Source organism: Sinocyclocheilus grahami, unplaced genomic scaffold, assembly GCF_001515645.1.
Source record: "Sinocyclocheilus grahami isolate Dianchi unplaced genomic scaffold, SAMN03320097.WGS_v1.1 scaffold155.1, whole genome shotgun sequence".
Lineage (NCBI taxonomy): Eukaryota > Metazoa > Chordata > Actinopteri > Cypriniformes > Cyprinidae > Sinocyclocheilus > Sinocyclocheilus grahami.
Window position 1 is genome coordinate 154928 of NW_015505334.1, and position 17732 is coordinate 172659.

Below are 17732 nucleotides of genomic sequence, written 5' to 3' on the forward strand. Positions count from 1 at the left end.
AATGATAGGATTAAACTCTGCCCCTTTTAACCACTGACTCTTTAATGATAGCACCGGACTCCACTTCCTCAGGTTTTGAATCTTTAATTACATGATCAAACTCCGCCCCCTCAGCATTTTACTTTTTAATGTAGAATCAGGATTTGTCCTTTTCAGCATTTGATTCTTTTTAATGATAGGATCAGTTTCCACCCCTTTCAGCATTTGTCTTTTTAATGATAGGATCAGACTCCAACACTCTCAACCAATTAGGTGTGTTTGACTTGAAGCAGCACTGCGCAGACAGATTGATATATGAAATCAAAATACAGCGAGAGCAAAAACAGCTCCATATGTGTTCGAATCATTCTCACGGTGCTTTGATGTCATACACTGATCGGTCTGTGCAGCACCGCATCAAGTCAAACACGTGTTGATTCTTTAATGGTAGAAGGCTCCACCCCCTCACTATTTGAATCTTTAATTTTTAAAAACTCATCTGTTTAGCTGTGCATTTATTGAATGAGCACTGTGCGATGTCCGAACTGATTGCACTGTATTTTATGTATAATCGTTTTCTTAAATTCATTTTAAACCTCTTAAATAATTTTTTTTTAAATAACTTTCAAAGTTTTTAAATTCCTTGTTTTATTGTTGTGATTATTGTTTTTCTTTTCTTTTATGTAAAGCACTTTGAATTACCATTGTGTATGAAATGTGCTATACAAATAAACGTGCCTTGCCTTGCCTTGCCTAATGATATGAACAGACTCCGCCCCCTCATAATTTGACTTCAATTATAGGGACAGACTCCGCCCCCTCACCATTTGACTTTTCAATTATAGGGACAGACTCCGCCCCCTCACCATTTGACTCTTCAATGATAGGGACAGACTCCGCCCCCTCACCATTTGACTCTTCGGTGATATGGATCGACTCCGCCCCTTCACCATTTGACTTTTCAATGATAGGGACAGTCTCCGCCCTCTCACCATTTGACTCTTCAATGATCGGGACAGTCTCCGCCCCCTCACCATTTGACTCTTCAATGATAGGGACAGACTCCGCCCTCTCACCATTTGACTCTTCAATTATAGAATCCATCTTCTCCTCTCAGCATCAGACTCTGCTCTCTCCTTGCCAATTTATTGTCCCATACTGTAGGGAACAGTTGGTTTCCCCCTCACAAAACTCAAAGTTGAGTAATTTGCTCAACAACTCTATCTGGCCACAAGTGTATTCAGCAAAAAAATGTAATTCTTGGCACAGAATATTTTTACTCTTTGAAATGACTTGCTATATGCCGACATGGCACAGTAATGGGGTTTGAATAACGCATTTGATACCTGTGTAATCGAGCAAGTATCAGAACCTTAATTCTGGTCTGAACTGTCTTTGACTTATCCCTCAATGTAAAGCAGCAGAGCTGGTTTAAAGGCTGATAAACCAGGTAGGCCTCTCTAAAGACACCCCGTGGTGGTGAGGTCTTTGTCTCTTTGAGTCTCTAATAGTCATACTCAGTATTTCCATGACATACAGATTGCTGTCCTTTCTTAGTGTATTTGTGTGAATTCTCACTATGTATGTGTGTGTTTGGCAGCTCACAGCCCTGCAGAGTCAGCTAGAGTTCCAAGAGCAGTCCATGGTGGACAAGTCTCTGGTCAGCCGGCAGGAGGCCAAGATCCGTGAGCTGGAGACCAAGATGGAGTTTGAGAAGACACAGGTCAAACGCTTGGAGGTGAGTTGGCCCGATGCATGTGCTTATGTGGGCTGAGCAGGGGGCTGCTGGAAGTGTCAAAAGGTCAGTGCGCAGTCATTGAAGTGTCAGATAAGGGAGAAATTAATCTACACACTCACCAAGCCTTCCCCATTGGCCCACTGCTTTATAGACCTTTAACCCTTGTACTAAAAGTGTCTTAAAATACAAAATGTGGATTATTTCCATCCCCCCTCTGTGTTTTTCAAATCAACAGTGTCAGTCCCCTTTTAGAGAGGAAATGCACATTTCATTTCATGTCTGATATTTTATGTTGCTGGAGGCAGCGTGTCATCTGTTTTTGCATTGCAACTAGTGTAATTAATGTGTTTCCACTGATGCACATTATTTCAGCGTTTTGTTTTGTTTGATTTAATGGGTTTTTTGCTCCTTAAGTGACATTTTCCAACAGCCAGTCCTCTTCATCGTTCATCTCTGTTGGGTGCTCCTGCTCACCTGCAGAATTACAATTGGCACTCTGTACAAATTACAAACGTCTACTGCGCCCACAGCAAAATCTGTCAACAGAAGCGATTTAAAAGCGCTGTTATTACTGATTTGTTGGACGTATAGCTCAGTTCAGGCTTGGGCAGTGTTATCTCTAAAGGCAGTTTGTTTAAACCATGCCCATCCGAAGCTGTAAAGAATGTCTGTTTTCCTAATCTGCAGATATTTCTGTGTTTCGATGCCAGCACAGCCCACCTTTGGTGTGAAAAATCACAGAAAAGTTGCTTTGGAAGTTATTTGGAGTTTCATACCATATGGATAGCTTGACAATCTTGCATATTTCAGTGCTAGACTTGCAGTGGGTCCAGAAACACTTAAGCGATGGTGCACGTTATGCTGCATATGTGTTAAATAAGTGATTGTGTCTTCTTCAGAGTCTTGTAGCGAGGCTGAAAGAGAATCTCGAGAAGTTGACTGAGGAACGAGACCAACGCAGTGCCAGCGAGAACCGGGAGAAAGAGCAGAACAAGCGTCTCCTGAGGCAGATCCGAGACATCAAGGAGGAGATGGCCGAGCTGGCCAAGAAGGAAGCGGAAGCCAGCCGCAAGAAACACGAGCTGGTGAGAAGCCTGTTCTGCTTCACTGACGTTCTCATTCTGAAGTGTCTTGAAGGCATAGTGCACCCAAAAATTTAAGTTCTGTCATCATTTACTTACCCTCATGTCATTCCAAACCGGTTTGACTTCTTTCTTCTGCAGAGCATAAAAAAATATATTTTGAGGAATGTTAGGAACATTAAAGCCTGTTGAATTCCATTGTATGGTAAAAAAACACTGAGACTTTTCTCTGAGTATGTTCTTTTATATTCCATGAAGAAAGGCATACGGGTTTGGAATTACATGAGGGGAATAAATGAGTGAATTATCCCCAAGCATGTGATGAAAGCAGAAATGTTACATACACCGAATATGGACCCTCTAGTTATCAAGTTTGATCAAACCTCTTAATTCCAGACAGATCATAAAATTATAGCATACAGTGACATCCTAAAAAAATGGTGTGCAACATTTTGGTAAAAGTTTGAAGAGAGCTCTTCTTTCTTCCAGCATGATATGAGGTCAATAAAGAAATGATTTACTAAGTCTGGTGGTGAGAAAGAAATCGATTGGCCTTCATTAAGTCCAGACCTGAACCCCTTTGGGATGAATAGGAACAGTGAGACATTAGTGCCTAACCTCACAGATCAACTTTTTTGCCAATGGCCACAATGGCTGTTGAATCCAGAATTTTATTTAATCAATTCAGATATAGAAAATAATGGAACAAATGCACAAATTATTACATTTTGAGAGACGTGTTCTGTTTTTTTCACAACTGAATTTATTATCTGAACTAAATCTTTAAAGAAGAGTCAGTTACTAATATACTGTATATACAAATTTTCAGGTTTTGGCCAATAACCAATAAATGGCTAATCCAAATTATAATTTCTATTACATTTTGTCTAAAACATAAAACAATAGAAACATTGTTTCAAATAATATAAAGTTAAATGTTTTAATATTTCTATTTAGTTTTAGTTTTATTTCAGTGTTAGTATTAGTAATTTTATTTATTAAACTTATTTTACTTCATTTAGTTTCATTTCAAATTTTTGAGCTTTGCATTTTTTATCTAATATTTATGTAATATTTATTTAATATTTTTCAGCTTTTTGGTATTTGAAATTTTCATTAACAGTAACAACACTCATGTACAGTGAGAAAAATAATATAATATTCATTTTAAGATTCGTAAAATATTACATTTAAAAGCATTCTTAAATTATTACTGTTTTTCAGTATTACCTATAAGTGAATGTTACATGACCGTAGCAAAGGTAATCTAAATGCAAAAACACGTGCCTCCTTAGTTAGACTGAAGTGTATCCCTGTCTCTTTAGGAAATGGATATTGAGAGTTTGGAAGCAGCCAACCAGAGTCTCCAGGCAGATCTCAAGCTGGCCTTCAAGAGGATCGGAGACCTCCAGGCTGCTATTGAGGATGAGATGGAGAGTGATGACAATGAGGATCTCATCAACAGGTAACACTTGCTACTTTGAGGACTCTTTATTTAATGTATACCTTAAGAGAGCTTCTCCGTGTGTTTTAAGTGGGTAAAAGAAGAGAGAGAAGACCGTATCTGGATGAATGCACTATTCACTGAGCTTTTGGAGATGGCAATCAGCGAGCTAGTCTCAGTCTCAGTCATCTCTTATTCACACTCTCTTAAATATTTATGCATTGAAAACTGCCGCACATAATTTGGAGCTCCTTTTTTATGTACATGGCCTCATCAATCAGAGGAAGTAATCTCCGTTCAGCCTCATTCCGTGCCGCTCTGCTTCTCTCAGTGACCTGCACCTTACTGCGCAGAGCTGAGTTTATTTGCTCGTTTATGTCCGTAGAAGAATTCCAGTTATCCAAATAACAGTAAATAGTGCCCCCCCTTGCACTTCGTAAGGGTTACGCAGAGCAAAAGTCAGAAAAATGCAACAATTCTGGGTAAACATCTTGAGCAATATGTATCGCTAAAAACCAGACATTATAAATATTCAATCACAAGCTGTGTTTTTAAGACCATGACTTATTGTTTTTATTTTTCTTGCAGCCATTGTTCTTTTCTTTTCCATTTGAAACTCACTTATTTCTGCTTCTTGTTTTTTTGTGTTTGTGTCTCATTCCCCTCCCACCTCCAGTTTACAAGACATGGTGACTAAGTATCAGAAACGAAAGAACAAGATGTGAGGAGTTAAAGTTTGAACTTATGTTAACATATTTTGATTCTCCTTTGCCTTCAAAGGAAGATGATGCAGTATACATGCAATCATTTTTGAGAAATGAAATACAGAATATGGAATCTTCAACTGACGGGAAAAAATAGAGCATCATGTTGATACTGCATCACACTTCCAGGCTTGACAACTAACATCACAAACATGGTTTTCTCCTTTTTATGCACAATGCCTCATACATAATGTATGCATACTACAAACTGCATGCTTTTTCCAAGCCAAGCATGGTTACCCTCCCCAGAGGCGATTCCCTTACCCTGAACCCCTGCTTTGTAATGTTGAACTTTTGGATACCTCATGCTTCACCAGTGGGACTGGCTTCCAGTAACGGGTAAGAACAATTCTGAGTGCAGGCCGGGTGTAGATACATGTCCGCAGGGTCCAGACCATGGTCTGTCCCCTGGCTGTCTAACTCAAGAGCCAGAAGGGTCCACATGCAGACTTGTTGGACGCTGCAGTGCCTTGTACAAACATCTGCGAGGGCTTGCTCTGCCCTCCCTCCTTCTTGGCCTTCCTTTACCTCTCTCTCTCTCTCTCTCTCTCTCTCTCTCTCTCTCTCTCTCTCTCCTCTTTGTTATTTACACTCCTTTGAATTATTCACACTTCTGTTCTTGGGACTTAGCAGCCTCTTAAGGCAGGAAAGGAAGGCGTGTTCCTCATCAATCTTTCAATCATGAGGGCTAAATAATGAATAACCCTCAAATGTCCTACAAAAAGCCCCCCAACTCATCTGGCAACGGCCTACAACAAAGTACCAGCTCTTGGTATCGAGCCATTTAATTCCCCTGTTAGTAGTCCTTGGTCTGCACTGTTTGCCACTTAGAGCGTTTTCCAGTTTTAAAAACCCTTAAGCTCTGAGCACCACTTATTACATCATGTGAGAAAGTATTAAAAGCTAATGGCCAGTCTGTGCATTACTGATCAGGTTTAGATGGATGTGCCATTCCAGAAATGTTTGTTTGAGTTCATGCAGGGATGTTGACCCTTCTGGCCTGATCATTTAATTGGGGAGTTCATGTTGCATTATTGTAAATGAGACTGGCTACAAGAGGTTTGTTCGCTAAATACAAACCTTAGTGCAGAACAGTAGTAGAGAACTGATTATTCTGACTTTCCCAGCGCATATGAGAGAATAGACAGGGCATAATGAATGACAAATGAGGAGAACAGATATTTTGAAATGTGCTATAATTAGGAGCGTTGTTCCACGACCCCGTTCTTGAGCCTATATTCTACGCTGAGACATAATTTAAAAAAAATGTTGTTTACAGTATATCGTGAATGATTTGAAATATTTATGAAGATTTTCTGGTTAATCATTGACTGGAAAGTTGAGCTGTAAATGCCACTGAACATAAACAGATCATAAAACATTCAAACTATATATATATATATATATATGTATATTGTTTTCAAATTAAAACTGAAATAAAAATAATTTAACCTAAATATAAAAAAAAAAAAAATGACAAAAGCAGATGTGTGTGTGTGTATGTATATATATATATATGCTTTTGTCTTTTTTTTTTAATATTTAGCTTAAATTATTTTTATTTCAGTTTTAGTTCGTTTTTTTTTCAACTGAAACTTATTTCAGTTACATTTCAAATTTCCGTTTAGTTTAACTTTTTCATCTAATATTTATATTTTATTTCAGCTATATTTCAATTAACAAAAATGTTTTTAATAGTTTTAGTTAACAGGATAATAATCCTGGCTTAGATACAGTTCAGACATGCATGTAAAAAGGCGTTTGACATGAAGGGAAATGTTATTCACATCATTTGTTAATATATATATTCAAGTGCAGCTCTCAGTCGATTTAAAAATGTAATCATTAAGTGATTTATTAATGAAATGAATTGCAGTTACATATATTCAAGTATTGCAAATTTTGCATTAGTATGTTCAAAAATTACACAAAAGCATCATAAAAGTATACTAAAATAGTAGTAGCCTATGTTGTCTATTCATCAAACAAAGCTATCATGATTTCAAAAGATTTAGAATGTTGAATATTGTACCCAGGTTGTATTTTTATAACTTATGACAATTTTTTTCTTTTTTTTTGGTCATTTTGCAGCTTAACAGCCCCCGTTCCTATTCATTTTCATTGTATTGAAGAGTGTGGTTGTGAAAAATGTAACTATTTTAATTTCACAGAATATAGTCATGTTGGTTTGGAATGATATGCGAATAAATAATAACCATAACATTCATTAATTTTTAGGAACTATTCCTTTTTTCCTCTCAGTTATTTAATTTTTAGACCGATTTTAGACAGATGTTTGACATGTTTTAAGTTCATATACAATTGGTAAAGAAATAGTCAAGAGACAAAGCCAACAAACTGTTGCAGAATATAAAAGTCCACATTCTCCCCGTTTAAGGGTCAGGGCTGAAGAGCGAGCGGGGATAGAGAGAGAAAACAGAGTAGAGAGACAGAGACTGGGAAGGAAAATAGAGGGGTTGAGAGAATTCTGTAGGTGCTAATGATAAATGTAATAGCTTGTAACAGAGATGTACAACCAATGGAGGCACGTTGTCACAGACAATTAATGTCTCTCCTCTCTCACTGTGTTGTTTGTTTGTTCCCCTGGGCTTAGGTGCAGCTTAACTAATGGTATATGGTCAAGGACATAAATTGTGTGTGACATTTTGCATTAGCGCTTCATTACAAAGACCCTGCTGTCCCACTGTTTAGCGATGGGCCGGCTAGCAGAGCTCAAGGCTTATTCACACAACATTCTCAACTCCGTTTACCTCCAGGGCACTAGGGCTTACACAAGAGCCAAAAGGGCTCTTGAAGAAATACACACTCTGGCACTCGTAAGTTGCCTGCCCGTATCGGCGGAGTGCTCATTTGACAACAAATTCTTTTGTCCTGAGTGTATTCGCTTGAGTGTATCAGATCTTCTCATTTAGACCCTCTCCAGCACCCTGACTGTGAGCGTACAGTTAGTGTTTAGTGACATCTGTGCTATCTCGTGGGTCCATGCATATATAATATTCTCATATGCATAATACCACAAACGGAGAGCTAAGCAGACTGGAACCCTAATGTCAGAGAAAAGCAGCTGCTGCTTCAGAGTTAACCTTCTCTCTACGCCTCAGATAATGAGCTACTCTATGTAGTATAATTTCATTGGGAGATATTTGACTCCTACGGTGCTGGAGGACAATAACAATAATTATTAAAATTTAAATAAAAACAAAATTGTGAAAAAAAGGCCCAGTATGTAATTTGCCATCATAGTATATTCTTTAAAGGTCTCCTGTTTGTGCATATATGGAGACGTTTTAGCACTCCAGGTCCTTGAAGGGCGATTCATAGTTATTCAATACGGTGTGCTATGCGATAAGTGAAGGATAAGATTAATCTAAAGAGGCAGGGAAGCATTGACTTGGAGCCAAACATAAATCCAATGGTTTTATCTGGTCCAGAGAAATGAGCAAACAGGACTGGGATTCCCAGCGCTGCTTTCCATGCAAGGTGTTAATGCATCTGCTCCCAGGGACATTCAGCCCGTGTTTACTCGTTCTTATTGACAGCGCAACACTTCCACACAAAACCCATTTGTATCCAGAGATGCATGGTATTGCTAGCATGGTGAGTCAAGTTAATTGCAGTCCCAAAATGGCCCGTTCCTTCATACCATCCTTTAACATGGTAGTCCAAGGCTAATTAGCCTGAAGGCCTTCTTTTTATAAAGGAGGATCTTTCACAAGCTTTGCACTACCTGTAATTCCTAGTTCAGTTTTTATTCAATGTCAATATCAAATTTATTTCTAAAGCACAGTTTAAAACAACTTAGAGTAGACCAAAGTGCATTACAATTATACACTTCAACTATACATCACAGTATTTTTATAATAAATTAAGCTTTTCAGCTGTTTCAGTGGCTAGCTAGCTGCTTACTGCCTACATAGGTACACCTCAAATCAGGAGCATGTTAATGATCCCTTAAGGCTGGGACACACCAAGCCGACTTCAAAGAACTAGCGGCGACAAACGCCGATGGTGTTGTCGCCTCATGTCGGCAGCGTCGGACCAAAAAGTTGCGCTCTAACACACCGCACAGACTACAGCGGACGGCAAACTAGCACGTGCATTCTGTGCATGTGTGAGAGGAATTAACTGTCTATATCAGCAGCTATCAATAGTATATATTCATCATTCAAAAGGAAAAAAAATAAATAAAAAAATTTCCGAAATAAATGCAGATATACGAAACGTAAAAAAAGCAGCACTTGTTTACCATTTTGAATATCAGTAACGTTGATAACTTTAATCATTTTAAGTGGCTCATGTTGTTGTGAAAACATTCGCGCATTAGAATGATTGGTAAAGATCACGTAACATTTAAACAGCCTTCTGTCTGTACCGCCTTCATTTACGTGCTTTACTCACTTTAATTCTCAGGCACTGACTCGTTCGCTAAACTGAACATCCAAACAGAGCTCTCACTCGTGCCGACGTCCCAAACATGTTCAATCGGGCAAACTGCCGCCGACGTGAGCCCGACGAGAGCTGACGAGTGGAACACACCAAACAAACTAGCCCAGCCGTCGCTCGCTGTTGGTGTGTCCCGGCCTTTAAAATGCTGCCTCCGCCGGCAGCCAGCTAGATTTTGGAACAGAGCTATTGTCTGCTAAGCTACAGTCTGAATGGTTTTTCTCTTTTCAATGCTGTCCTTTCTTCTGGTTTGGCTTGGAGTTGTACTGACCTCATCCTTTTTGGATGCTTCACACATTAAACAAAGCCAGCAAGCTGTAGGATACTGTTGTTGGACAATGAGTCTGACTTACTAACACAGAGGCCTTTTCCAGGTTTCTAGAGATTGTGCGCATGTATCCATACTGTTGTGCCTCCACCATAAATCCCTGTGTTCCTCCTACTAACAGTATTTATGTACAGATTCTGCTTGTTCATTTTGCTGACATTCCCTCTCTTCCTCCTGCACAGCGAGGGCGCCTCTGATACCGATTCTGAGGTGGAGGACCGCGTTGACGGGGTGAAATCATGGCTGTCCAAAAACAAGGGCTCTGCCAAGAACATGTCAGATGATGGTAGTCTGAAGAGCTCAAGGTCAGTCCTGCAACGTCATTTCCCCCGTTACCCCACAGAATGGTTTAACCCGAACCCAATGCAGCAAGCAAGAAAAAGGTGTTTGGAAAAGCTAATTAGCAAGCGCTAAGGGATTTTTCTGTTGGTATTGTCTAGATTATTCTCCCCATTGTCAGCAGTTTGATAACAGAGGCTTGTTAAAAGGGAACGGCTTCACATGTAGATTAATGGATATGCCCATTGGCCAGTTGGCATGCCTACCTGTGCCTTTCTGCTGAAGATGAATAGGTCTTCCCACCGGCGGACACTTTCGATTTTTCCTGTTTTTTCTTTTTACCAGAAGATTTAAGTTTGACTCTTGAGGTTCTTGCTCCTTTTTAAAACCTTGAGAACTTTTGAGGCAATCATTTTGATCATTTTAATCATATCTGTGAGGTGCAGTCTTATGGGAAGTTGGCTTCAGATTACAGTCTGTAAATTTTTTTTATTAAAGGGGTCATATGATGCTTTTTTAAAGATCATTATTTTGTGTATTTGGTGTAACAGAATATGTTGACATGCTTTAATGTTCAAAAAACACATTATTTTTCAAATACTGTACATTATTGTAGGTCCTCTATGCCCCGCCTCTCTCAAACGCTTCGTTTTCTACAAAGTCCCTCCTTCCGACAAGCGCAGTCTGCTCTGATTGGCCAGCTGACCCAGTGCATTGTGATTGGCCGAACACCGCAAGCACTCGTCGGAAATGTAATGGCCCTTACCATAATCGCGAGCTTCATCTTTCATCTTTCTTTTTGAACAGTCAATAGCAAATACTTAAACTAATAACAAAACAGTAGCTGATTCAGAAGCGCCAGTAGCATAAATCATCCCGTAAAGAAGTTAGAGTCTTTTTCAGTACCCGTTTTTATGCAATTACCTGTAAGATTTCTGCCTAAAAGGATCTTTATGTCCATATTTATATGTAGATAACCTGAGTTTATAGATTAACTATTGATTTTGAATCACAGAAGCTCAAGTCTTCCTTAAGTGCCTTCTATTCCATGCTGTCACATCAAACTTTCATTTATATTCTGCACTGTCTGCTTGGATAAACCTCTACTGTTATTTCTCTCTTTGGGTGTCAGTCACCTTTTAAGTTTTTATTCATGTATTTTCTCATTCTCATATTTCCATCTCTATCCTCTCCTCCCTCTCTCTGTTTGTGTTTCTACTCTGTGCACACCTTGTCTGCCCCTCCTTCATCTAGATTTGCTGTAAATGTTGACGGAAAGGAGGGAAAAGAGTGGGAAGAGGGTAAAGAATGGAAAGACAGTGGCAAAGGTAAAGAGTTAGAATCCAGCAGGCCTGTGTCTGTCATGAGTTCCCTCAGCTACAGGAAACGCTCCAACATGAAGGACTCCATTGGAGGTAAGGGAGACGAGAGTTCGCTCCTCAACACCCTCAAAGAACAATCTGATTCCCAGGAGCTCTCCTCCTTCCGCAAGTACAAAGTCAAGCAGGAAGCTGAGGATGACTCCTATTCTGTCAACTCCTGGAAGAAGGCAGGAGATGATCTTGACGATCGGGGTTCTGTCATCTCTCAGGCCTACTCGGAAGCGGCCAGTCGGGCAAGGAAGGGTATGGACAGCCGCTGGTCGGAGTTCGATAAGGAGTCCGTTGTGTCCTCTGTAGCCCCGGGCCGGGTTTCCACCCACCGTACTGCGATGGATATAGATGATGATGCTATTTCCAGCGCGAGTCGCATGAGTTCAGTAAGCCGGCGTCGGAGCATGCCTCGTCTTGACGACCGCCAGAGTGAATACGGTTCAGCCATCAGCCCCAGCCTGAGCCACCGCAGCCCAGGCAGTGTGAGTCGCGCCGACTCCCGCATGTCGCTGTCTCGCAGCTGTCGCCTCAGTGAATTTGACGTGGATGATGATGCCCAAAGCATAGCATTCAGCGAGGCACGCTCCAGCGCTTACAGCCCTCACTCAACTTCCGGCCGAAGCTTCTCCATGCCTCCACAAGCCCGGACTACTGACTCCAGCCCGCCTGACATCTCGGACGTCAAGCCGGTCAGTCACCGCAACTACCTGGACCCTGACCTGGAGGCCGCCATTAATGAAGTGTTAAGCTTCAAACCTATCAAGTTCAAGCGCACCAGCTTGGAAGACTCTGAAGCGGAGAAAGATAAACCGGGTGAGGAGGAGCATGACCGGAAGAGTGCCAGCAGTTCCAGGACTGGCAGAGACAGTGGCCGTTCCTCCAGCTTGCGCCGTTCTGCTTCAGCCGTGGACTTTATGTGTTCCAGCAGTAGCCTTAGCACACGCAGCAGCCGCAGCAAGAAGGGCAAGAGCAAGAAGAAGAAGAAGAGAAGCCACAGCTCGGAATCAGACAGCTCTGATGATGACCGCAAGAAGAAGAGCTCCAAGAAGAAGAGCAAGAAGTCCAAGAAGAAGTCCAAGAAAGAGTCTTCGTCTTCCTCCTCATCCTCGGCGTCTGAGTCTAGCACAGAGTCGGACTCCAGTTCAGGAGCGTCCACTATTTCTTACAGAAGCTCCAGCAGTATCAAGAAAGCCCCTGGCAGGCAGGCCTCAGGCTCTGAGGGAGAGCTGGAGCCTGAAGGCCCCTCTGAAGGACCTCCTCCACTGTCCAAGAAAGAGGAGAAGAAGAGGAAGAAGAAAGTGGACAATCTTGTGATGAAGTACCTGTACAGGCCTGACAGTGACTAAAGATGGCAGTAGGTGATACCTGGTGTGGAGTGAAGGAATGCAACAAGCATGGTGTTAAACTAATACTCAAGTACCTCAGTACCGTCTGATATCATTCATTGCATTTTACCATAACTTTACTCTCTACTTACAGTTTTTCTTTAGACTGTGTCATTACGCACATTTTTTCCCCCAGTCATTTTTGGAGTTCTATATCAGTAGTTCTCAACCTTTTTGACTTGAAGGCCCTCCTGTCTAAGCTGATATGTAGCTCTGGCACTTCAAAATATGTCAGTTTAATGTTATAAATCTTTTTACCATTTGAATTAAGCCTCCTGGTTGAGAACCTCTGTTCAAATATCATTAACTGAAAAGACTTTGTGATGTAGTACCACAAAATAACACTGTTGTAACAAGTTAGTTTGAAATTCTTTCTCTGGTCTTGGACATGATTAAACAGAAAATCGATTAGGACTGCTTGCCAGCAATTATGACAAAGGGAAGATAAGACTCAGTGACACGAAAAGTTACATGCTTTCTCTACATCGGTCTGTTCGCTTTTGTATAATTAGAGGGCACAGTTCATTTATATGTTAATTCACTGATAAGATAATGAGTAGACATCAAGAATATTAGAAGTTGTTTAAAATGGACCATAGATTTTTATAGCAGAAGATTTTTAATATACATCATTTTATTTGTATTCAACTCTATACTGGCTTGACTGTGGGTAGACAGACAGCGACCGGCTTGGCCGTGATGATGGCACCTACTTCAAAACTAGGGTGCATAATATATCACTACTATTTCAGTTATCAGTTGATAATAGTTATTAGTTATTATTTTGGATATTTAATTGTTCATGCTCACTTCCCTTATTGTTACTTTTAAAGTTAATCTTCGAAAACACTAATAATTTCATTAATAATAAAGTTACATATTTAATAATTAAATTTACCACTGTTAAATTTAATCTTTAGCAAATCACAAAATTATTTTTGTACATTGTAATGCTGTGATGCTTGAATTCACTTGTGGCATTTACTGTGAAATTATTGATTTTAGTTTAAGTTCAATTTTTAATCTATTTAGACAAAATAGTAATAATTTTTAAAATCAGGTATTTATCTGTTATCAGCCATAACACACACAAAATAATTAACTTACCATTACAATCATAAGTTTTGGTATTTTTTGCTGTTTGCTTGTACAACTTCACTATCAATTATCCAATAAGGTGATGTTTCAGAGCACTAAACTCGGTGTGATTTGCATGTGATTTGTGTGACTCATTCTGCACCTCTAATGCGTCACCAAAGATGATACTGAATTGTAGGGCCTTTTTAAATATTGTTACCCCACATTCTGAGTTTTGATTGCTTCAGAGATTATCCTCTTTGGTCTCTCTTTCCACATGCTGATCCTAATCAAAGCTTCTCTGTCTCTCCCCTCCAGCCCACCCTCAGGTCGCAGACGCTTCTGCCATGACAGATCTGACGAGGAAGAGGAAGAAGAAAAAGAGGAAGGGAGCGTGGGCCGAAGCACCTACCGCTCCCGCTACAAACACAGCAGCTACCTGAATGACAGCGATGGCGAGACCACTGCATAGCCGCCCCCCACGGACACATTCACATGCACTCACATCCTCAGAAAGGACTTTTGAGTTTATATCAGTGTCTTCCTTGAAATCTGATCCAGATGAGAGGATTTCAGCGAGAGTGGAGCATGATAAGGATGCACTTTGACAAAGATATACCCTTCATTTCTTTTGACTTGTTATTAGTATTATTATTTCACATGTGCTTTGTGTTTAGAGCTTTAAAAGGTTTGTACAGCATCATGAATCACAGCACTGTTGACTCTTTCCTCTTTGTGTGCTTTTACTTCTGACGTTTTTCCTCTTCCTTTCTAAATAAGCAGGGACTTTACCAAATGCTGTGCTTGCATTCTTACTCCGGTCAGATTCAGTAATTGATATTGCTTGGGGCAACACGCTACAGCCTCTTGCATGGTCAGGCCTGAGCCAAAGACACATGGCATTGTGCAAACGTGACATCTCTGGATTTTTCTGTTGTGCTAGATTTAAAAGAAAAGAAAGCCAAGAGTAAAAGGCAAAGAAAATATTGTATTACCAAAAAAAAACTTTAGGGATGTGAGCAAATTAGTTTTTCATTCTTGACAGTCGAGGTGGGGCTGATTACTGTTGTTTTCACAAACCTACTTGTATCGTTCTCTCTTCACCTCTTCACTTTCATACAGTGAAGGATTCATGTTTTTTGCTCGAGTAAGTGAGAGGAGGGAGCCCATTTCTCCTCTCGTTCTTCACTTTGTTTTGATGTTTTAAGTGGAGAGGAAAAAAGGCGATCAGGTCAATGATGCGAGAAGAGGGCAGCATTTTGGGAAGATCAGGTCTGGACTCTAAAAGCTTTTTTTCCCTCTATAATATGCCTGTCTTGTTCTGTTTTGACTGAATTGACTACAGTAAGTGTTTACTCATAGGAGACATTGTATGGCTCAGCGGTTTATTCCCACACTTTCTCGTTGTGATTATTGTTCTCAGGCTTTTTGTTCTGGTTAGCATAGATGTCCGGCTTTCCCAAGGGAGTGTCCATGATTTTGGCTATATGGGGCATTGTGGTTATTTATCATCCAACTCTACCGATACTGGATAAACTGCTTCAAAGTTGCTTTTTGCGCTGATGTGATGCAACCAGAAGCACGAGATGGAGACGTTTGACAGAACCGATACTGTGAAATCCCAGCTTCCCTGCTGCATGTCGTCACATTGGATTCATCAGTATTTTTGGCCTTACCTAATGACTTTGAGACTCACTTGAACTCGTACGGACATACACCCCTCTGATTTCCATTGTTGCCTTCTGTTTTGTTGTTCTGCTTTCATTGTAGTATTTATGATCTAGCGTTGATGGATTGAGCGAAGCTGCCAAAATATAAAGCAACAGCATATAAAGGCAGTGAAAGGATGTCATTACTTCTCTTTGATTTTAAAGGGAGACCGCGTGTGTTTTTTATATGGTTTTATAGACCCTCTGCAAAGGTCAACCACTTTATCCTCTTTTCTATGCAGTCAATATTGATTTTAATATGAAAAATTAGCTTTTTATGATGTTTCCGGTGAATTAAAACACGTGGCTACAAGATGCATAACATTTGCTGGCTGTACACATTAATATAAATATCTGTATGATTTATTCTAGCTTTCAAAATAGCCAATGTTTATTTTCTTTATTAAATAAATGACCACTTGATAAATAAGTTTGCATTACAGTTTAATATATTGTAAATAAATGATTGTGATTGTTTTAGACTTGTTTCAACAAGCTTATTTCATAATGCATTTTTTAAATTGCAGACACAAAAGGAAAAAAAATAATTTTGGCATGCTCAACATAAAATTTTCTTCTCACGTTTTAAAGCTGCAGTGTATTATTTCTGCACCGTTAGTGGCATCAAAGAGACTTTTTTTCAATAAAGTTATTTCAATAAAATAATAAGCAATAAACAATAATGAGATGGTTCATCTTAAGGGGTTTATCCTTAAAGAATAAATTTATTGCAGTAAATTGAATTTTTCCAAATAGGTTTCCTAAAACCTTCCATTATTTGGAAAACAGGTCGTCCCATCTTGACCTTGTGCTATTGGTTTGAGCATAAAAATGTCTCTTCTCAACTCTATTTTAGTCCAGTTTTACTGCAAAAAATAAATAAAATACACACAGCAGCTTTAATTTTCTTATTTATACAAAGCTTTTAGATTTTGATTGATCATGTAAGTAGGAAGATAAAACCTGCAATATTCGTCATCTCTGTAAGAGCAACAAATTCTGTGTATCTTTCTTACATTTCTCAGAGATCAGGCGAAACATCTGAATGAAGCCTTAAATTTCAGTATTTAAATACAAAATATGCATTCAAATTACACAGAGTAGAAAAGCCCTGCCTATGGTTCACATTCAACAAGCTTTTCTTTTCCATTGGCTGTTTGCTCCATTGCACAATAGGAAGGCTTGCAGTAATCTGTATCAGCTAACAATAGGAAAGGCAGCTTAACTGGGCGCAGCTTGAGCTTTTCATTGGCTCCATCAGTGCAGTCCAAGCAGAGAAGTAGGTGAGATGAGTGTGCTTATGATCCATATTTCAACTACCCATTCAATAAATAATTGCTATCTTGAACACACATTTGACATGCCTTATGGATTATATGCAGAAACACCTACAGTACAAATGTATTGCTGTTTTTTAAGAGTCTGACCTTTATAGCCATTTATAAATGCAGGTTGTAAGCTTGAATTTTTTATTATGGACTGTTATTATGACAGCAGTACAAATCAATACTATATAATATGGTCTGGCATAGCGTACAGTGTTCTTTAAAAACATTATGTTAGTCTGAATTTAAAGGTGCTGCAGTCTTTTCACAGGAGCATCCTTTCATTGTGTTACACAAACACCTGCTGTGCATATAAATTGAATTTATAGATAAGATAACAATCACATCAAACCACTGTCTGTAAGACACCAGTCTTTTTAAAATCTATATTCCTTTTATTTATTTGTTTATTGTGGAATTTGCAAAATAATTCCTGGGTTTTAACTATTATTATTGATAATATTATTATATATTATATAATATTAATAGTATTGTTGTTGCTATGTTTATTTATATTTTATATAATAAAATAGTTACAAATTATATAATTAATTGCGTATTAAATATGAATTAATTAAAATGCTGCTATTTATATTTTATTCATAAAATAAAATGTATACAAATTCTAAAATTGTATATTAAACTAAAATTATTATTGTTAAGAAAATACAATGTATATAAATTCTAAAATTATTTCATTAAACATTTTATAAACGGTAAAATTATTATCATTATTATCGATAATTTATATATATATATATATATATATATATATATAATATTAA

At 38.9% G+C, this 17732-nt stretch overlaps 1 protein-coding gene across 1 annotated transcript in view; it reads left to right on the top strand.

Annotated features, from left to right (window-relative positions):
- myo18ab (myosin XVIIIA b) overlaps positions 1 to 14308 on the top strand; it is a 103394-nt gene extending 89086 nt beyond the window's left edge. The window contains exons 38-44 of the mRNA XM_016282172.1: positions 1580 to 1717; positions 2617 to 2802; positions 4125 to 4264; positions 4920 to 4964; positions 9982 to 10104; positions 11333 to 12809; positions 14232 to 14308. Coding sequence (XP_016137658.1) covers positions 1580 to 1717; positions 2617 to 2802; positions 4125 to 4264; positions 4920 to 4964; positions 9982 to 10104; positions 11333 to 12797 — 2097 coding nt within the window. The 3' untranslated portion in view covers positions 12798 to 12809; positions 14232 to 14308. The remainder of the gene's footprint in view (positions 1 to 1579; positions 1718 to 2616; positions 2803 to 4124; positions 4265 to 4919; positions 4965 to 9981; positions 10105 to 11332; positions 12810 to 14231) is intronic.
- Positions 14309 to 17732: the final 3424 nt, after the last annotated feature.